Below are 23,349 nucleotides of genomic sequence, written 5' to 3' on the forward strand. Positions count from 1 at the left end.
TAAAAACAGCTCGAAGTAATCTAGAGTAAATTACAAGTAAATTCAAATAAATAGCCATGACATAAAATTAAATGTGATAATTATTATAACATGACCAGGATTTATTTAACACCAATTGTTAAAAATATATACAAATAATAATCATCATTTATTTATCTTTATTCTGAATCATTGTTTCTTAAATAAACATTTTTATTTCACGATTATGTTAATTATTATGATTCAGAATGTATTTTCCCAATTTATGTTGCAGAAATTTATTCTTAAAAGGATGTGGACATATCAATAAGATTACGAGGTACAACATAAAATTATTGACGTTTTTTAATTTTAATTAAAAATCATCGAAATCTAAACAGATCATTCAAATTAACCGTGAAAATTGGGGAGTCATTAATAACTTTTTATGTGTTTTACTTTGCTTTGGAACCTTCACAAAAGTTTCAGCAAGTTTTTTGTTGTGAACGCGTTAACTGTGATAAGAAAGAATGAAATTTCGAAAGGCACTTCAATTGCTTTAATCAGATGAAACTCCAAATTCAAGTTGATCTCATGTGCTAACCATTTAATTTTCGGTTCAATTAGATACTTCGAGGGTTGCTACTTAAGTTTTGAAATGGACAAATAAAAACAAATATTTATAATTCGACATGGCCACCTCCAAAATATGTAATTTCAACGCATCTAACCGATGTAACAAAACGTTGACCTCGCAATTTATTTTTGAGATGCAGACCCGTCAATTCGATGATTTGACTATTCAAAAACGTTTTTGTTTGAACTTTATATAAAATATTATGAATTATGATTCATTAAATTAACAACTGCAAAAAGTTTTTCTTGATAAAAATTACACCGGAACGATGGAGATCTTTCAAACTTTATTTTCACTTTGGTGGGAATTTAAAAAGCTTCATTCTTATTTTTTGGTCTAATTTGACCGGACTATAATCCTAAAAAACAATCTTGACTTATCATCGACGCACTTCTAATGTGCTAACACCTTGAAATAACATTCTCCTTGTTTAGTTTTCAGTAAACTAAGATTTGGCAGTTTATCAAAACTATTGCTACCGTCATTTTACCGTTTCTGTTGTGGAAAGTATTGAACTACAAGTATTCGCTTTCAAATGGACACAATTAAGAGTTAAACCCCATGAGAGACAGCTCTACTTACCTCTAATCTCTATAAATCTGTTATTGCTTACTATTTGGAAATTTAATACAACTCCTAATATCTCGGCAACACATTATACTATAAACGCAATACTATAATTAATTTTTCAATAGGCAACACGTCATACATCTACGTGAGAAAAGTGTTGTATATCTAATTTCGTCCATATATTATTTAGTATACTACTAACGATGTCAATTTTTTATTGTTGAAAATGAAAATCTTGTCTAGAATGAAAAGGATAGTTATTTGAGGTTTCAAATAAAACAAAAATATAGAAAATTATTTATATTAAAGTAAGTCACAGCTTAATAAGGGCATAGAACATTTTTTAATATTAAATTAAATGTACAATCTAATTATATCCCTGAACAAATTTTTTACATTGTTGGTAGCGTTCACCGAAAGGTTCTGGAAGTATGTTTCCTTTACATCCGTATCCACCATGAGTATGAATTAAAGCAAAATCATCGCAGTCTATTTTCCCATCATTATTGCAATCCTAAACAAAAAAAATTAAAATTGTACAATATTAATACGAATCCTGATGATTTCTGTGTTTGTTCAAATACAAAGCAGTTTGAAAAACAACACACACCTGTTGGAATTTTTTCATATAGCCTTGTACAGATAAAGCTGCGCAATATGTGTCTCCAGCACAACTGGAGTAAGCGTCTGGATCATTGGGAGATTTTCCTTTGAGAGTAGGTTTTCCTGAATCTGCCCAGTAACCCCAAGTTATTCTAAATGGTCCACAGACATCACCTATGTAAGTGTAGAATATCAAAAAAATTCTTCACGCAATTAGTTGTATTTGAGAACAATAAATATATAAAAAAAACATGTTCAAACAGCTGGAATTAACTAGCTCAATGATATTCCAGTAAACATATTTGTTTTATACGTGCTCGTACTCAGATTTTGTAAACACCTTGTATGTAATGAACAATAATTTTACCTGAACAAACGCTGGAGGTGTTACACCTAGATATAGCTTCGCATATACATCCCAGACAGACTTGGGTCACTGGCAGGTCTTGACTTACCACACCTGATCATAAAATCAAAACACGTTTAGTTTTACAGTTAATAATATCTTCTGATCGTGCAAAAAAATGAAAAATATTGTTGCTTAAAGCGACCAGTTTGTAATAAAATAAACAGGCGCTTTAATAAATTACTTTATTTCGAAATAATTTAAGAAATTAATTAGATATACTGACATTGAAGTTATTCGTGATCAGGACTTTAGCAAAAAACATAATAAATATTAAAATGAATCCGGTACAGGACGTGCTTTCAATTCATTGTTTACATTAACACAACAATGGTTTGATTTTCACGATTACAACGAAATTGATATACAGGGCGTCCCACATACCAACCGACACAGAGCAGTAGCATGTCCATCGTTATTTGACTTATCCTCAAAAATGTTTTATGAAAAATTACAAAAGAAAGATGTTTTAGAAAGAAAAATGAGTATGGAAATAAAATCAACTAACAGATGACAAAATTCTCTGAAATTTTAAGGTTAGGTCAACCATAATTAACCCGTCCAGAATGGTTCAATAGCCTTCTAATTAACATTACTTAATGGTATTTTTAAATTAAAGGATTGCAAAGAAATAAATTTTTTTCCAAAATAACTTTGAAGCCCTCGGGGATGCAACGTGGTATAGAAGTAAACTGTCTCCTATCGTCATATTTTGGGTTCCCCTATACACCTCTGCTGTGTGTCGATTCTAATGCGTGTCACCCTGTATAATCTTGGAATATTACATCGTTTATATCGTGGGAGGATTATATGGAAAAGTTTTTGAGAACATCTGTATAAATAAAAATGAATAGTTAAAGTGACTGAATAGATTTATTTAAGTAATTTTTTGTTAGTAAAAAACTTAACATTGATATATGATTTGCTGCTAACTTCACTCGATATCTGTCAATTTTAAATTCGTCTAACGAACTTTATATACAAAAACGTTCCAGCTTCGGTTTTATTTTAATAGATGTCATTGATGACAGTGTTTATATTTTATCTAGTGAAGGTGATTTTTAATCGTTTATTTTGACCTATAATGGGTTATCATATTTATTCAGTAATTTTTATTTAATTCGAGGACACCAAGATATTGTCATTTCACAGAATCTATTCACTTCATAAATATCATAAGTATATACTTTACACTATTTGTGTAGATAATTCTAATACAAAAATAGTTTTTTCTTTAAATATATACGCACTACTTGATTCATTTTTTTACAAACAAATGTGTATTATACAAGGAATCTGTATAAACAAGGTGAAACGTTAACTCATACATATAAATTGTGATATGAACTGACAACCTTGTAATTCAACCTTTAGGAATATTTACAACGAACCAAATTAAATCTATTTATAGCATTAAACTTTCAAAAATCGAAATTTGACTGTGATCATTTTTTAACTAAATATTCTAAAACATATAAAAAAGTTATTGGGACAAAAAATTTCACTAACTCAATTTTTTTGTATCCATTCTCTCGTTTCTGTTTATTGTGTTTACCGTAAACTGGGAAAAAACAGTCTCATACCAAACAGAATTAACGGTACTTTGATCCACATGATCCATACGACATTATTTTATTACCAATGATTTAAGAAAACGAAAAATTTTTGTTGTTTTTTCTTACAAAAATCCAAACCAAAGCTACTAGGAATCATTACGGAGTTCAGCGGAGGTTTATTGTTGCAAGTAAAAGTTCCCAGAGTCGTATTTTCAGTACGGTTCGAGTAAATAATGGAACTTTTATTAGTTATTTATAAATTTTATTTGATAAAACTAAAGAAAAACAATAATGTACTTGTCAATATTGTCACTTGTCATCGAATCCACATTACTACGTTCCCTGTGTTGGGTATGAGAAAGCATACCCCAACCAACCAGGTAGGCAACAAGCAATGCTGCCACGAATTAAAATATGCTTCACCACTTTATGATAAATTTTCTTTATCCAAGTTGAAATATTAGTAATACGGATTACGGATTGAGAAAACTCGCCTTAACATAACCTCAAATTAAATATTTCACCTTGAAAGAAGATAAATTATAGTTAAAATGTCAAAATTTTGTCATACAATAAGTTTGTTCCAACCTGTTAGTCTGGATCGTACTTGGAACGGTTTTCGGAAGCGTTTATAGATATTTCCTGCGCAATCTCCGGTTATGCTCGATTCTTGTAACAGAAGCAAGTATCGCAAAGACCGTCCTGCAAACGGTTCACGTCATCGTACCAAGGACGGTTTTTTGATGGATTGGAACTAACCTTATATGTACATGTAGTAAAGTCGTTTTTTATTTTTTAATTGAATATTCTCCTTACAAATAAGAGAATTCCATTAAATAACTTTTCTTATTTATGTTATTATTATGATTATTTGATAATATTGATCAGCAATTAAAAAGCAGAAGTTGTTATTTTAATTCGGATAATTACGATTTAGACGTCGCCAGATTGTTTCACATCCAAGTCTTTTATTTATATTATTTAATAGAGAAAATTGAGGGGTGGTAATTGTATACTTCAAAAGATTAAAGAAGCCTGATAGATAAATAACAAGATAATATATATAATAAAAAACTACTAACAACATGAGCAAGTTACTATGAAAAAAGATATTCAACTTTTGATATTACTCGCAGCAAGTCTTGTGACCTAACAATCTACTGAAAGAATGTTTATTTATTTAAATAATTTCTCCTGGTCTATCTCTTTCTAATGTTTTAACTATAGTTCAATCTCTGTTCGTTATCTATTCCGTTATATCGTGTACGTAGTCACTCCCTTTTTCTTAATTTTAGTCATGTCTACTCTAAACATCTGCAATCAGCGTTTCCACATGTTGTAGCATTCCGTCAGTTCTGGTTAATTTTGAAGGGAACCTATTATCTGACTCTTAATTCATTAAAAATTCACAATGTTCGAATGTATAATATGGAAAATATATTTAAATATAAGTTCTTATTTCGCAGCTTTAAAGGCATATAATTCAGAAACGAGCGGATAGTATGAGAATTTTTTTCTATGTCACAACAATTATTTTCACGTCATCTATTCACTCCAGAAATTTTTTGCTCCGGAACAGCCTGTATATTGAGAAACATAGAGTTGTAAAAATAGTCGTAACTGATGTTATTAGATCCCTAGATATTCATTTGAAAAAATAAGAATTGATTTTGTTAATACAGCACTTATCCAATATTAACATATTCGGTAACTAATTTTAGCATTAACCATTTATTTACAATTAGAACTGAAATGCTTTTCATACTTCATAATTACATAGTTGGTTACGTAGACATACTGTTTTTATGTTTAAGTAACCTACAGTTTTCTCTTTTAAGAAAATATATTCATATATTTTTTTCTACTTAAATAACAAATTGACGTTTTCTTACCTTGTAGAATTGATGCGAGTATAGTCACCAATACGACATACTTAGTAGCTGCCATTTCAAACAAAAGGATATTCCTTGTATGTAAATAAATAGATTAAAAACTAAAAGTAACTCGACCAGTTTGGTTTGTCTGTAGAACTAACACTAGTGGTCAAGGCGTGTGTTGCAGATCATTTATGTAATCATATACGCGGATCAAGAAAATAAAGGTGGTTATACACAATACGGTAAATAAACGTTGTAGAACGAAATATTTGAATTAATAAACTACGCAATTTTTAAAAGAAAATATTCGGTGAGGGTTGGAAGTTAATTACAAACTGTTATATAAAAAATTGAAATTAACAAGAATTTAGTCATGTTATCTGTGTATATATGTATTGTACCTTTTTTGGACTAAAATAAACTAATTTTAGACCGAATCTTAGTTATTTTTTAACAAAAATAAACTTGAAAAGCCCAATGTTTCACCTAATTAGAGAAGAAAAATCAAAATTGAACGTTAAAAAGTTATTTCTGACAAAATTAATTTCTGAAAAGTCAATTTTTTTATGGAATTGGATTTGGAGAAATTCGTTTCACCAATTGAGCTAATAAAAGCAATTTTTGATAGATAAAAAGGCATTTTTTCAAAATTCTTCTTATAAAAGCCAATTTTTGAGGAAATTTAACTTATAATAACGACCAATTCAAACAGAGCAGCCAATTTTATCACAAATTATATTTAGATAAACAATTTTTGGATGGAATTCATTCAAAAAAGGTCATTTTTCACCCAATTAGACTCAGAACAATAATTTGTAAGACTAATTAGCTTAGAAAAACTATTTTCGACCAAAGTAAACTCTAAAAGGCTAATTTCTGATCAAATTTTATTTTTAAACGCCAATTTTGGATCTTATCGACTCAAAAAATAATTTTTGGACCAAATTAATTTGGGAAAAGCCATTTTCTTATTATATTAGACTTCGAAAAAATTTTTTTCGTAAGTTTCAACGAAGAAATGCAATTTTTACCGGCAAAAGGGACTCATAAAAGCCACTTTTTGACGAAATTTGTTAATAAACCCCATTTTCGACCAATTTAAAAGTAGAATAGCCAATTTTATACGGGATTAAATCCAGATAATCTATTTTTGGATCAAATTAATTTGAAAAAATCCAATTTTTTACATAATTAGACTTGAAAGTTAAGAACAGCCAATTTTCAACCAACTCAAACTTGGAAAACCTTCTGTTATATGGAGTAAAACCTGAAAGAGCAATTTCTTGTCCAAACTTGCCCAATTTTTCAAAAGCACCCAAATTTAGACCGAATTAAATCTTGAGAAGCCATCTTATGACGAAATTAAATTTCAAACAGTCCATATTTGAAAAATTCAAGCTGCGAACGGCAATTTTATACCGATTTAAAATCAGGAAATCAAATTAAACTCAGAAAAATATGTTTTTATTGAATTCAATTTGACAAAATATATTTTTTTCCAAATAAAACTCGAATATGAATAAAATTGATGAAGCTAGTCCTGAAAATCCCAATTTTTGACCTATTTATACTAACATCAATTTTAGATCGATTTTTACTTAGTGATTAACTATTTTCTGAACAAATTAATTTCAGAAAACCCAATTTTTCGCCCGAATTATACTTAAAAAAGCAAACTTTATATTAATTTAACTTGATAACGCTATGTCTTGATAGGAATATTTCGTCTATTTCAATATTGAATTTATTTCATATGCTAAAAATTACTTAAAACCTTGGTACAAATTGACAACATTGGATTGTATAACATGTTGCCGACTGGCTGCATTAAATGTAACCTCGGAAACATTCGGTTCATCTCGCACAAATTTGCAAACGTAAACAAAGATGACTAAAAGGAAATTGGAGTCGCAAGAATTCTTTTCATCAAAGCAAAAGAAATAAAATTCTGTATTAAATGTATTGACGATAATTTTAAGTTGGGAAAAAATTAAAATAGATACGTATTAAAAATGGTGTAAGACAATAACTCTTGTATGTCACAGTTATATTTCATGTAAATATTATCTTTTATCAAATAAAGCATTAATATTTTTGAAAAAATATTACTCGTTAGTTTCTTTGAGTTTCTTCGAGATATTACTCGAGAGAGTAATCAAAACTGCGGATCTTTAAATAAATGAAATACCTCAATGTTTTTGTATGTTTTTTTTTATTTCTATATTCCTTACCTTTACTTTAACTTCTAATACTAAACACTTATAGGCATGTCACACTGAAAACTAACAATAAAAATATGTTTCAATTAATTTAAACCATATTGAACTTTTTTTTGTTAAATATTTCTCGTATGGTTCCTCGAAAGAACACTCTTGCATTAACACCGTACAAAACTGGCTTATTATTTTTATAAGTATATGAAATCAACAATAATTTTGTATTTTATTGTTCTTAATATGGTGATTCCTCCCTAGTTTTTAACAAATCACATACGTTAGTTTAGACTGCCTCATAAATCGATTAGGTATGTCTTAGATTATAAAAGACGTACGTCGGTTAGGAGGATTTAATGGAATTTAAATTTTACTCCGAAATGGGCCGAATGTTCGCGAGGTATCTGTAACTTTATTGTATTCTATACTTGCATGGCATATTCTTACACACATAAAAATGAGAACTTTTTATTCTGAGAATCTACTTCAAAACAGCGATAAAAGAATTATTATTTTAATACGTATATGAAATCAACAATAGTTTTGTATTTTATTGTTTTTAATATGATGAATCCTCCCTAGTTTTTAACAAATCACATACGTTAGTTTAGGCTGCCTTATAAATCGATTACGTATGTCTTAGATCATAAAAGACGTATGTCAGTTGAAATGATTCGGCGGAATTTAAGTTCTGCTCCGAAATGGGCCGAATGTTTCCGAGGTATTTGTAACTTTTGATGTTTGTTGCCGACATTCAGGTGTAAATAACTGTGAATGACGGACAGAGCATTTATACAATGTTATAATTAATATTAATTTTTTTGATCATAGAACATACGTATGATTGAATAACAAAAAATAAAATGATTATTTGACATAAATATTTTCATCATTTTATCGTATTGAATTTATGTTCAAGGCGCCAAATGTATAAAACACTATAGTAAAATGCTAAAGAAATTTTCTCAATAATTTTTTTGTGAAATAGGTTTATTAGAAAATTCTCCAGGAACATTTGATTTTACTAATCTTAAATTATTCTAGAAATCAATTTTCTTATTAAAGCATGTTACTTTTACCGTTTAGTGTGAACTCGCCTTAACTATAATCCGCTTAAATTCACACATGAGAAAAACCTGTTATTCAAAAGGAGATACGAAGTAAACAATGTCATTGGCGTCGATGAATTTAACGAGTTATATGGAAATTTGAGTCAACACTGGGATGAGCGGATAACCAAAAATATCACACCAATACGTATTCTTTGAACGCGGAGGAGTTGCAACAAAAAAAAGGATTAGAATCATTTCAAGGTTGTCAGATGTGTATTTCTCCTTTTGTTTTGCGACAAATTCATTTTTTTTAATACTGCTACATTAGTAGTTTTTTTAGTTCGAAAACTAATTACTATACTGCTAATTCGAGAAATGATTTGATCTTTGTAACAAGATGTACAGGGTGTCACTATAAACTTTCAGTTTGTTGTATCTCCTGGTTGCTAAGTCGTGGTAGAATTTAATTTAAGGAATAAAATAAATCGTCTCGAATCTTTGTAAATTTGATTTATTTGATACTTTGAAATAATTAAACAGATTAAAATGTTTTATTATACAAAACAATCGTGTTCGATACATAACATATAAAGGGTGGTCAAGAATTATGTAAATTAGATTCAGACTAGTATTCGAAGTTGGGAACTGAGTTATTGATTGTATTAAGCTCAAAAACGTTTATTTTCGCCAAAATGTACCGTTGTTTATTATTACTTATTAAATTCGAAATAGCCAATTGTCGTTTAAATTAGAATTATTGATATAAAATGATTTTTTGGGGTAAATAAAACTTAAAAAAGCAAGAATCTTCAATGAAATATCATTTAGAATAATTTTTGGCCATTTTTTTAACCAAATATTTTATTCAGAGAAGCCTTTTATAAATTGAATTTGACTTTTTTTTAGAAAAAAAATTTTTAATAAAGAAAACTCAAAAAAGTTAACATATTTCGGTCTTTGTTGAGTAAATTTGACTTGGAAAAGCAATTTTTTCGCCAAACTGAAATGAAAAATCAATATTTGACCAAACTAGCCAATATTCGACTAAATTTGATTATCTTTTAACCAAAATTTAAATTCGTAGACGAACAGTTCCATTTCAAGATACCAATGTTTGTCCAAATTAAATTTTAGTCAGTTTTTTAATACATCAATTTAAAAGAAGCCAATTTTTGTTCATTTTCTGGCCAAATTGAATTCAGAAAAGCCTTTCTTAGGTTGTTTGGACAAATTAAATTATAAAAATATTAGAATTTCATTAAATTTAACTCAAAAATTTTTCAACAAAATTACACTCAAATTTTGACCAAATTAAACTTATAAAAGCCATTTTTGAAAAGAAATCCATCCAAAAAGGCAAATTTACACATTTTTGATCAATTAAACTCAAAAACGAGTTATGTGGCCAAATTGATCCGAATAAAAGTAATTTCAGATATAGTATGGTTTAAAACATTAATTTTCAAGCCAATTAATTCAATTTTTTGACCAAATTGGACCAATGAATGCCTTTTTTGAAAAAATCTTATTAAGTTAAGCTCAGAAAAGCCAAAATGTCACCTGAAGAGAACCACTTTTTGCTAAATTTGAATCATAAATAAATTTTTATGATAAATTTAACTCGATATAGGTAATTTGAGGTACAACATGGTCAAAAACATCAATTTTCAAGCCAATTAATTCAATTTTTTGACCAAATTAGACCTATGAATACAATTTTTACAAAATCTCATTAGGTTAAACTCAGAAAAGCCAAAATGTCGCAAGTAAAAAAACCTTTTGGTTAATTGGAATTAGAAATGAATTTTTTCGAAAAACCTAAAAAGATAATTTGAGGTGAAATATGGTTTAAAACATTTTTTTAAGCCAATTAATTCCATTTTTTAGGCAAATTGAATACAGAAAGGCCATTGTTTGGTTGTTTAGCCAAATTAAATCACAAAACTACCAAAATTTCAGTAAATTTAACCTAGAAAACATGTTTTCTGACAAAATTCCTCTCAAAGTTGATAAATTTTGACCAAATCAGACTAAAAGCCATTTTTGAAAAAAATTTCTCTTAAAAAGGCAAATTTTTGGCAAACTTAAACTTATACAAGACAAATTTGGACATTTCTAGATAAATTGAACTCATTAAAAGAATTTTGCTAAATTGGAATCAAAAATAAATTTTACGAATAAATTTAACTAGAAAAAGGTAATTTCTGGCAAAATGAAATCCAGAAAAGCCAAAATTTCACTTAGAACATCAAAAAAAATATATAAATAATTTATACCCAAAAAATACTGTCAGATCTACGAATTAATATACAGCATTCTCGACCACTTCTTTTAAAAATTATAAAAATAATCCACACACTTTTCATTCTTTGGATTCCTCGTTCAATTTTTCCTGTTTCTGCATTAAAAAGGGCACCTTGTGTTCCAGAGTCATATTATTTTCAGGTGCCAAACCTGAAAGAGAATGCATGTTTACACATATAATAATTTGTCCCAAAGAAACACCACATTAAACGAAACTCAGCGACAAAACCTTTAATTTTCCAATTCAGAAAAAATTTTTAATTCATCCACAATCATTTTTCGATTCTATTCTGTTCCCATTGCAATCCAACATATTCCATTGGCATTCAATTAAATAAATCAGATACAAAATATGACAGATACTTTACATTGTTGACTGATGGTAATTTTTTTCCAATTGTTTCTGTAAAATTGTTGACTTAAGTTTCAACATTCAATTTAATTGATAGAAAAATATCTTCTTCGTTCCAATCCAGATAATTTGTCTTTCAAATGACCGTTCAACTTTTCTGCTCTTTCAGTTCGACATTTTTAACATCGACAAAGTGCTTTTCGAACGTATCTTTAAATAACGCCTCACAACCATCGATATTCACACCTACTTTCTACCCAACGAAAATATCAAGATCACAGATATATATCTATATACAAAAAAACCATAGAAAAATTCGAAAATTAATAACTTTCAAAAAGTTATTTATCATAATATTGACATAAAAAGAAGAAGTAAGAAAGTATGTCCTTTATAAAATTGTAAACAATGTTTTTGATCATGTGATGACGTTAAGTAGTTAACGTCACTGTCATTAGTCGGTTCAATTGAATCAGATACAACTACCAACGTTTGTACTGCATTTTCCACTGTTACTTGAGTAATGATTTCACTTCATATATTTATATTTAATCGAACGAATGTGATAAATGACAGAATAATACTTACCTATACAGGCTTTTAAAACATTTTCGATGCACGCCCTCTGTTTATTAAGAGCATTAACTACCGGTGTATCTTTCGGTACCATAGGTGCTTTGCAAAGATAACTCAAAATCGATAAAACCACATGAAAACCGTTATAATCTTCATCTGGATCTTCTTCTCTTTTAACTTTGATACGAGAGAAAATATCTGCTAAGATAATCAAATCGAGAATAATAGGGGTAGCCAACAAGGAATCCTCGCAAGTGTTGTGAATGACAATTGTATTCAGACCGCCCATCATTATTTCCGAAGTGTATTCGTCTAACGCCCTTTTAGAATCACCTAAAATAAACAAAATTTGTTCCCTTTTCGTGTTAATAAGGTAAAAGGCCGATTCGTAAACTTGACGTTTACGTTTGACGTTACCGTTTTCAGGTGACGTTTGCCGTTTAACCTGACGTAGCATCCGTTAACCTAAAAATGTTGTTATTCTTTTTGACTTGTCTAATTCTTTTTGTTTTCGTAATATTTTTGTGTTTTTGTTCGTAATTTATGGACGATATTATAGAAAATAACGAAGGGAAAGCCAGCAAAGCCAAAAGACCACCATAAACAAACAGACAGAACGAGAAATAACTCCAACATCACGCTTTAACGTCATATGTCAAAATCACGTGACAAACGCCAACTCGTCTATGTTGCAAGTCACCAACGGCAGACCGATAGGCAAACGGCAATTATAAATGGTTCTATTCATTTCAATATTTTCAATTTTTAAACAGCAAAAGTCAAAGGCAACGACAATCGGATACTCAAGTTTATGAATCAGCCTAAAATGTTATTCCATGGAAAGTGAGAAGATATTTTCACCACAGGAAAACAAAGTTCATTAATTCACACTATAATTTGTTTTTTCTTTCAAAGAATTGTAGATACAGAGTGTTTCTAAATTACTGCAACAAAAAAAGTAGAGCAAACTTTCCACAGTTTACTTTTTACAGTGGATTCCATATTGGGTTAGGTACATAGCACTAATTTAAAGGAGATTAATTCATATATAATCTCACTATTTTTTGATCACACCCTGTAAGTGCATTTTCAAACTTGACAAACAAAACTGGATAAAACTTTTGATTGGTACACTTATTTTCACTCTTGTGTATTTTCCTCATCGTTTTGTTGATTTTTTTGATAATTATCAAGTAAAAACCTCACAACATTAAAAGAAACGTATAAAGATGTTTTTCCACATTTTTTTCCATATGTAAACATAATAATTATGACACAAATAGTATCACAAACATAACTTAGAAGATTTAATTTTTTGACATTATTGAAACATAGAACTAATAATTTGTTAGCGAGTCTAATTCTGATCAGTTTATGAACTAGTCCCATGTACACTTACACAAATATTGTTCGCTGTTAGCTCAGATCTGAGTGTTTAGTAACAGTCCCGATTCCGAACCAATTCTAAATTTATCACAAACTAAAAGAAATAAACGGATAAAGATGTTTCTCCACTTTTTTATAGACAACTAATAAAAAACCAAATGTAAACAAAACAATTATGACACAAATAATATCACGAACATATAACCTAGAAAAACGAATTTCTTGACATCATTGAATCATAGAACTATCAATTTGTTCGCGTGTCTAATTCTGATCAATTTAGAATAATCACATGTACACTTTAAAAATTATTGTTCGCAGTTCTGTAAAGAAAGCTATTTCTATCGATTGAGTACTCTGCCCAGATAAGTTAAATCACATATATACAATAAACGATTTGAAGGTATGCAACACGTTATACATTTTGTAAACATATTGCATAAATTCCAGTAACGTTATGATTATCTGGAATATACAAGTCTCAAATTGAACTATACAATTGGGACTGTTTTTAAATAACAAAAGTATTTTTTTATAATAAATTTATGATTTAATTATAATTTTTTAGTTCTGGGAGATACGCGATTGAAACGAAAAAGGAATTTTTTCTGGAATTTTGTTTACAAACAAATAATTAGAACATTACTTGGAACTTACCAACGAAAGGAACGTATTTAATTACAACTACGTGGTCAGGTTTTTCTCCTGGTGCGTAAAGAATATCGTTTGAATTAACCATATCGTCTACAACGTTACTTTTAGATATCTGAAAGATATTTTAATCAAATTACAAAAATTCATATAAAACTGTAGTTGTTATGGGACTGTGGCAAATCAAACACCAAAATGTACAATTTCTATATAGGGAATTTGACGATTTTGGTTGGTATTTAATTGTTTTTCCCCAAACACGTTTTCTATGAATGTCTATGGATCATAAATCTGTTTTTACAGAATAACTACGAAGAAAGCGTGCTTTTAGGAACAGCATATATTGCTCAAAATTCAAAAAAACCAAAGTTTAACGTTATCCAACCTGAAATAGAGTAACATAACCTTCAATTGGACGGATTCCAATTTCAAAAAAACAATTAAATAGCAACGAAAATCAAGAAATTTCATATTTATGTCTTATTTTGAAACAAATGAATTTTTCCAATACAGTTATTCGAAAGCTTGGAATATATATCAAAAAGCGTATATTTTGATGTTTGATTGCCACAGTCCCACAACTAATTGGCAGAGACTTCGTTCCAATTTACAAAAAAGTTGTGTATATTTTATTAGGAGGCTCAATAACCACTTCTTGAGGTGTTACAAGGTGAAACACAGTAAACTCTTTATTTAGGTTAGGTGATCTTACTTCTTTTGATCTAAACTGCTCCGGAGCTGACAGATTCTTTCCGTCGTTATTTCCGAGATGATTATAACTGACAATACTGACTGGTTTAATACCGGCTCCGATCAAAAAATCAACAAGTACGCTCTTAATTTTCGTTTGACCGGATTTGAAATCGTCTCCGGCTATGAAGACGCCTTCTTTCTCTGCAAAATCTACTATTCCAGGTACGAAAGTGTTTTGTGGTGAACCGTTGATGTAAGTACATCCTGCAGATATAGCAGCGTAAGCGAATAATACCGAAGGAGGTATGTTCTTGTTATCGGATAGAATTGCCATTTTGATATTTTCAGCTGTGTCGTTGATACCTTCAACGACTTCGCTGAAACATTCGGTGTTCGCCGTCCATAAAACGATAACTTTATCCAAATTGTTCGTTTGTTTGAATTCTTCGATATCCGATTTGATTTTTTCCAGTTGTTCTTTTCTGTTACCTGGGATGATGTTGTCTACTCGCGATTTCTAAAAGATAAATAATATTCTAACCTCATTCCGATCACATTGTTTACACTACCACTACACCAACACTGAATGTAAACTAAGTTGGTTATTAAAACGCGCCTCAGATAGTGTAATTGTGAGTGTTGGTGTAGTGGTGGTGTAAATAGTGTGTTCAGAATGAATTCCAACTTAATCTAACCTCATTTTTTTCATCTTTATACAAAATACTCGGTTTCTGTCAAAATTTTCTGATATTACCGAAATTATAAAACTGAATTGGCCAATTTTTGACCAAATTACACCCGGGAACGTCATTTTTGACCAAATCTCGTTGAAAAAGCCAAATATCTGACCAAACTATACTTAAAAGGCAAAACTTAACTAGAATAAATAATTTTTGCTGAATTAAACTAAAAGAGGATGATTTCAAGCCAAATTAAATTGAGAAAAGTCAAAATTTGGCTTAGATCATCCATTTCTGAGAAAACTAATTTCACACATCCATTTTTTGATCAAATTTTATTCAAAAATGCGAATATTTAGCAAAATTTATTTCAAAAACATATTTTTTACCAAATTTAATTGGAAGTTGGTAATTTCTGGCTACAATAAATACCCAAAAGTAAAATTTGGCTTAGAAAAGCCATTTTTTGCTGAATTAAAGTCAGGACCGACTTTTTTTGACTCAATTCGACTCAAAAAAAGTAATTTCTGTCTAAATTGAATTTAGAAGTTAAAAAAGCTATTTTCAACGAAATTTCATTTAAAATGCGTATATTTGGCAAAATTCAACTCAGAAAACCAAAATTTGGCTTAGAAAAACTATTTATCGCCAAATTAAAATTAAGAAAGATATTTTTACTAATTTCTGGCTAAAATAAATTCCCAAAAGGCAAAATTTAATTTAGAAAAGCCAAATTAAAGTCAGAATCGACTTTTTTGGCCCAATTCGATTCAAAAAAGGTAATTTCTGATTAAATTGAGTTTAGTAGAGGTAAAATTTGGCTTAGAACATCCATTTTTGAGAAAACTAATTTCAAACAGCCAATTTTTGACCAAACTAAACTTTAAAATGCGCAAAATTTGATTCATAAAACGCAAAATTCAACTCAGAAAACCAAAATTTGGTTTAGAAAAACTATTTATCGCCAAATTTAAATTAAGAAGGACATTTTTGGCCGAATTTAGCCGAAAGATACTAATTTTTGGCTAAAATAAATCCTCAAAGGGCAAAATTTAGTTTAGAAAAGCCATTTTTTGCTAAATTAAAGTCAGAATCGACTTTTTTGGCCCAATTCGACTCAAAAAAGGTAATTTCCGACTAAATTAAATTTAGTAGAGGCAAACTTTGGCTTAGAACATCCATTTTTGAGAAAACTAATTTCAAACAGCTAATTTTTGACCAAACTAAACTTTAAAATGCGCATATTAGGCAAAATTTGATTCATAAAACGCAAAATTCAACTCAGAAAACCAAAATTTGGTTTAGAAAAACTATTTATCGCCAAATTTAAATTAAGAAGGATATTTTTGTCCAAATTTAGCTAAAAGATGATAATTTCTGGATATAATAAATTCACAGAAGGCAAAATTTTGCTTAGAAAAGCCATTTTTTGCTAAATTAAAGTTAAAACCGACTTTTTTGTAAATATCTGACTAAATTGGATTTAGTAAAAGTAAAATTTCGATTAGAATATCCATTTTTGAGAAAACTAGTTTCTCACAGCCAATTTTTGACCAAATTAAACATAAAAAACACCAGAAAAGACAAAATTCAACTCAGATAAAAGCAGAAAAAGCGAAATTTGAGCCAGAAAAACTATATTTTGCCAAATTTAACTGAAAATGGTAATTTCTGGCCATATTAAATTTACAAAAGGCAAAATTTAGCTCAGAACGTTAATTTTTGAGAAAACTAATTTCGAGTTTTGATCAAATAAGACGTATAAAAGTCATTTTTGAGTAAATTTAATTTAAAAATGTTAATTTTCTGCAACATTAGACTCAAAACATCCAAAATTCAACTCAAAAAAACTGTTTCTAAACAAATTATTATTAGAAAGAAAATTTTTGACCAAATTCAATTAAAACAACGTGATTTCTAGCAAAAATAAATTTAAGAAAGACAAAATTGGACTTACGACATCAATTTTTGAGCAAAATAAATCCAGAAATAGCAATACATATTCGTAAAAAATAGAGTACCAGAAATTGTTTAGTATCTACCAAATTATTAATTATAATAAATAGATTTTAAGTTGATAATTTTTATAATAACCAGAATTGTTTTCAAAAGAAATGAATTTAAAGGCAATATAACCCATATATTCGAAAGAATTATAACGATTACCTGATTGGCAGCAATAAACTCGGGTACGTAAACTGAAGGTCTCGGTTTCATCGGTTCCAAATACGGTCTTAATTGTTCTCTCAAAGATAAGTCCAATACTTGAGCTCTTTCCATAGACTCTGCCAAATTACATGCGCTAATATCCCAACCATCGATCACTATATCGTCTGGATGTACCATGGGTAATAATTTTGAAATGGGTACGTAAATTTCATCGCCCACGCATACGGTTGCAGCTTGTGTAATGGATCCTTAAAAGTATATATCTAGAAATGATAATATAGGTGGGACACAAAGGAAAAGAATGGATTTGGGAGGCATGGAAAACCAAATAATATCAGGAGACTGGGGAAAAAGAGATTGAGAGTTGATTTAAGAGACGTATTAGACTTGTAAAGCCAGTGAAGTCAAGTACACGTAAAAAAATAAAAACTCTATAGTATCTGGGTACTTTACTGACAGATATTGTCAAGATGGAGACAGAAATAACAAATTAAGAGAAAAAATCAACGAGTTTTGCGATTGGACATTGAAAATATGAACACAATTTGCTAGAAATAGAACTGAACCTTTCCATAGACAAACAATTCATACTTGATACAAGTCTGACTTTTCCTCAAAACTATCATTTACTAAAATCTTCAAAAAGTACACACCCTTTCTCAATTTAAATTTAGAAGAGTGCAAACTGTTTGAGTATACAAAAACTTTCTTTACTAACTTCACTTTCATTAGAAGACTGAAGAAAAAAGTGGGAGCTGGAGCTTCATCAAGAACCAATTCAACTTATCTATCAGAAGAGGCAAAAAAACCCTAAGATAAAATAAAAATATTAAAGAAGAGATAGGAAGGAACGTAAGCATTTGGTACACGAGGAACCAGAACCCTTCTTTTATATTTAAAACGGTAGAAAATTATTGTACTTACCATACCAGTTAGCTTTTTGAACGTGTTTTTTAGTCGGCCATGATAATTTAAGTTTATTAGCTATAACAGCTGCCGTAAATGTAGATCCGTTATTTCCACCCCATCCAACTAACATAACACCCAATTTGGGTATTTTTCTTGATGTTCTAAATACCAATTTTTCCGAAAGCGGTGTAACCTACAGATAAAATAAACCTGCTCGGTATTGCATCTTAATTACAGAGTGCGGTTTCATTTGGTCCACCTTTTGCTATTCAAGAACTAACAAAGACCTAGAAAAAGACTTCCAATCCCCCATTATCGATGCCCAACAGATCTCACAACCATAAACGCCAACTATATCGCCATATTTCAGAAAATCATTAAAAAAATTCGCCAGAAAAGAGAGTTATACAGGCTGTATACAATCGACCTTGAGATCCAACAGTCGGAACACAATGGAATCGTCTTAACGCCCAAATTAAACTTAAAATCAATGCTGAGAAGCAGAGAAAGTGGATATGTCGCCTTGGACAATGAACAGGGTCGTTTGTTTTGGCAACAATTCTTCACAGCAGTCTCCCAAAGTAGCCAGCTGTCTACCACTAAGGGAATCTGCCACTTCTAGCACGAAGCTCCCACAGAATTACCATTTAACGCACCCTTCACTACTCCCGGAATGTCTAGACAGGTTTTTTAATGCTTTCCCCCAGCTCTGCGGCCTCTACTTAGCGCCTGCTTGGCATCATCATTCCCAAACCCAGCAAAGACCGTACTAAGCCTGAATCTGATTCTGTACCGAGAAAAATAATACCAAAATTCAAATGTTTCTTCATTTTTCACTCTTCTTTCAGACTAATGCAGTACACATACTCCACCACAACTCCAGCTCTGCAGAGGAATCCCTCATTCTCTGTCCATGATACGGATCTTTCATGAAATGAATTATATCGAAGCCCATTTGCTTAGATATGTCTAATTATATCGTAAAAAAATTCTAAACGAAAACTGCGACTGTTCAATGAAATATTGATGGAACTTTTGTGCTCCGAATCAATAACCTATTTATAAAATTGAATTATGAAACGTATTTTACGACGATATATGTGTATATATCAAGTAAGAGAATTTTCATTCATGTCATCCGGTCGGAAAACGTGGCCTGTACGAAAATCAATAATTTCGAAACGTGGAATGCTAGAAATTTCTAGTAAACCATTTGCGACGTTGATTCGAATACAAAAAGAGTATAAAAAACGAAGATGGACAGCCCGAAAAGTGGTTTAACAGATTCAAAAAACTTTTAAAAAATAAATATGATAAATAAAAATTGTAGTCACTCATTTAAACACTTTGATCTATAGTCGTTGACTATATCTTTACATGTCTTCCTCTCTGACTTTCATTTGACATTGATTTTATACACACTATTCTCAAAAATCTGTTCCAATTAAAGTTTATTACTTTCAATGTAATTATTTTATTACTTTTTTGTACATAACCTCACAAAAACTTGATGGTTTTTATAATAAAATAGTCAGTCATCTTGCCAATCTTTCATGAAAGATGTTATGTAAAAAAGTTAAAAATATTAACCATGAAAACATATGTAAATGAAATAATTGAAGTTTCAAGACTCGTAAATCCAGAACCAAAAATAAAATTCAAGCTTTTCTACATGTGTTCGAGGACGAGTTGGAACGAGGTGTCAATCCCATCTCTACGTTTTACTACTAAATATAAATACATATGTTTTAAATGCAGTTTCTTCTCAATGATTTGTTATATTTTCATATAACCTCTAATTGTTTTTAATTTTAAACTGTTAATAAGATATGCATTTTTGTTTCAAATATGTTTTTTGAAATTAAATTTCATTGTCATAAACAAGTTTCATTCTAAAATGCGTTAAAAGAGGTTAACATAACTCTGTCCTTTTTCTATATGTGTCGTTAGAAAAAGAAACAAAATGAAACGTAGAGGTGGTGGTTATTTTGTCACTAACATTTTTAAAGTGTATCAGGAGAGCTATAAGGCGATAACGTTGAAATATAAATATATTTTTTTCTAAAATTTTTATGTTTTCTTTGTTAAGCCAGGTACTCTGGGACCATCCTCGTAGAATTCAAACATAGCATAATTTTTGACGTTTGACGCTATGACATTTCTGACTTTACCTTAAAGTTCAAATTGAAAGAACTTTTAGGCTAAATGTCAATTATGAAACCAAGCCAAATTAAAATCACTCCAAAATGTTCATTTTCTACTGCGCAGGCTTCTGACCATTAAGCAGAAAAATATTCTATAATACTTTTGACGTAAGAAACTTTTGTATCAACTTGTAGAGTAATTGATTGTCCTATTTAAGATTATTTGTAACTCCTATTGAATTATAATCAAAATTGTGGCACACGAAGTTGAATAACCTCAAAATAATTCTAAAAAGTAACAGATTCCTTGCTTCTTTATAATATTGTTACCAACTCGCCCAGTAATATAAACCGTGAATCCGGCCTTGTTCCAATATGTTATTGAAGTTTGGCAGACGCCCTGAGTATTTTTTGTATTTATTTACAATTAACTTCACCTTTTTTGTGACCTGTTTACATTATGTTGTGAACGTTTTTATAGACACAATTTCTAAGAATGCCTTTTAGAGGCAAGGAAACGAATATTCTGGAAACTGATGAGAAGATACTACTTGTGTATAAATTCACTCCACCGTTTTGTAATTAAAAACTGTTTAAATAAATAATAAGAACATTACAGTATCTATTTCGTTTTCATCATTTCCATTTCTTTTATTATATAGTTGATTTGTATTCTACCCTATATTTTTTAATTACCATCATCTTGTATTTTTTAATATTTTTTCAAGAGATAGTCAGATATAAATGTTATTCCTTCAATAATTTCCATTTGATAATATGGTTTTGAAATAAAGTTTTGTATCTCTACGCCATGTAGGTATCTACGTCTATGGCATAAAAACGAATTCGACCTTGAAAACATTTGGACAGTATTCGTTGAAAAACTTTATTCGGCATTGCAATAATAATTTTAATTGGTATAAGTTTTAATATAAATGTTGATATATTTATATTTATAACAGAATTGTTTGTATAAGAATCGAATTTTTTTACAGTTTCTAGAATTGAAATAGATTTACGTTACACAAAACAAGCCGGTAATAAAAAATCTTTCTTATAATATAAATGTTGTGAAATAACACAGCATTATGTCCATTGAAATATTTGTTTCAAAATATGGAAGAAAATGATGGAAACAAGAAATTTAAATGAATTTTTTGTTAATTTGGTTGTCCAGAAATTTCTTGGAATAATAAAAACATGAAAAGAATCTATATATTATTGAGCTATTTCAAACCACAAGTAAGTTACTACACTGATATTAGAGATGTGAGTCTAGAGATGGGATTTTCACCTACACCTGTAGAGTTTTAGAAATATTTAGATTTTGAAGGTGAAAACTATATTTCTACTTATAAAAACCGCAATAAATAATTATAAAATTATGTTTATCCCAACAAGGTAATAATTCGGATTTAATAGAATCAATAAACTGTTATGATTATCTGGAATAATGTCTTTAAAGATATAAGTACTTTATATATAACTAATATTGAGTTTACTTGTATTTCCAAACATTTCGACAGTTAGAAAACATGCTGTTTTTGCGCTAGGTATTGAATAGAGGTTTTTTTTCGTGCTTACCTCTATAATATCTCCAATTTTTTCAGTTTTATTATATTTGTAAGCATAATGACTTTCGATATAATCGATGGTATATTTTACGTTTTCACTATTCACCACAATATCCATAATCAAATCTATCGGTTCTCAGAAGCATCTGAGCGACGTATTACCGGCGAAAATAGTATGAGCTTGAAATTTAGGTAGTCAAGTTTGGAGAATGTTATCAAAGTGGAGTTGGAGATATGGGGGATTCAGATTCTGCGCGAAAACCTTCGTTGATTATGGAGAGGGCCGTAATTGACCACTTTCTTATAATTTAAAAATTTACTTTTAGATAGAAATATTTTTTCATAAATAGGATAAAATACAATCAGATGAAATATGGAAAAAAGTAAATGGTCGATTGTATATAAAAGTGTCCTAACCTAAATTATTAGTATGACACAAAATGGTAGTCGATTCGTGCAGCTCTTGTAATTTATTTTTTCTTATTTGTTTAACTGTTTCAATATTTTTTTTTTGTCATCTCACAAAGGTTAAATACGTAATATATTTTACTAATTATCGTTATTAATTAATAATTCGATTATACACAATGTCCAGAATAGACTTGAGGCGCCTTTAATCCTGAAAAATCCATTAAAAGTGTTTATAACTTCGGGAAGGTTAAATATAGGTATGGGTTACCCTTATGCACTATGATATGAAACAATTTAATGCAATTAAAAATATACAGGATGCTGCATTTAAAGTAATAAAGTAATTTTTAATTTAACTCTTCATTTCCGCTAAAAATTGAGTCTGGCAAAAACAGCAAAACTCAGGTACATAAAATCTTATTCAGAATTCACTAATTTTACACCTAAAACTCAAAAATATCATTTAATATAGGGTGTTATATATAAAAAATCATTGGATTTGCTTAACTACTTTTGGGACAACCTGTATAGCTGAAAATAATTTCAGATGGTAATTGATGTTCGTATATAAATATATTATAAATACGAGAAACTTGTATTACGCTAAAAGTTTACAAAATTATTTAAA

The 23,349-nt window shown here is 29.5% G+C and overlaps 2 protein-coding genes across 2 annotated transcripts; both read right to left on the bottom strand.

Moving 5' to 3' along the window:
* Positions 1-1,452: 1,452 nt before the first annotated feature.
* On the bottom strand, positions 1,453-5,793 carry LOC130899243 (lysozyme-like). Its single transcript, XM_057809022.1, has 4 exons — positions 5,623-5,793; positions 2,136-2,228; positions 1,776-1,942; positions 1,453-1,679 (listed from the first exon to the last, which is right to left on the bottom strand). Exons 1-4 carry the CDS (start codon positions 5,675-5,677, stop codon positions 1,533-1,535), a joined length of 462 nt encoding a protein of 153 aa, XP_057665005.1. The 5' UTR covers positions 5,678-5,793; the 3' UTR covers positions 1,453-1,532.
* A 3,574-nt stretch (positions 5,794-9,367) lies between these two features.
* Positions 9,368-22,527, bottom strand: LOC130899244 (inositol-3-phosphate synthase 1-A). The gene is made up of 7 exons (XM_057809023.1): positions 22,321-22,527; positions 18,608-18,785; positions 17,681-17,931; positions 14,854-15,351; positions 14,148-14,256; positions 12,117-12,437; positions 9,368-11,326 (listed from the first exon to the last, which is right to left on the bottom strand). Exons 1-7 carry the CDS (start codon positions 22,426-22,428, stop codon positions 11,235-11,237), a joined length of 1,557 nt encoding a protein of 518 aa, XP_057665006.1. The 5' UTR covers positions 22,429-22,527; the 3' UTR covers positions 9,368-11,234.
* Positions 22,528-23,349: the final 822 nt, after the last annotated feature.

This window comes from Diorhabda carinulata, chromosome 11 (genome assembly GCF_026250575.1).
Source record: "Diorhabda carinulata isolate Delta chromosome 11, icDioCari1.1, whole genome shotgun sequence".
NCBI lineage: Eukaryota > Metazoa > Arthropoda > Insecta > Coleoptera > Chrysomelidae > Diorhabda > Diorhabda carinulata.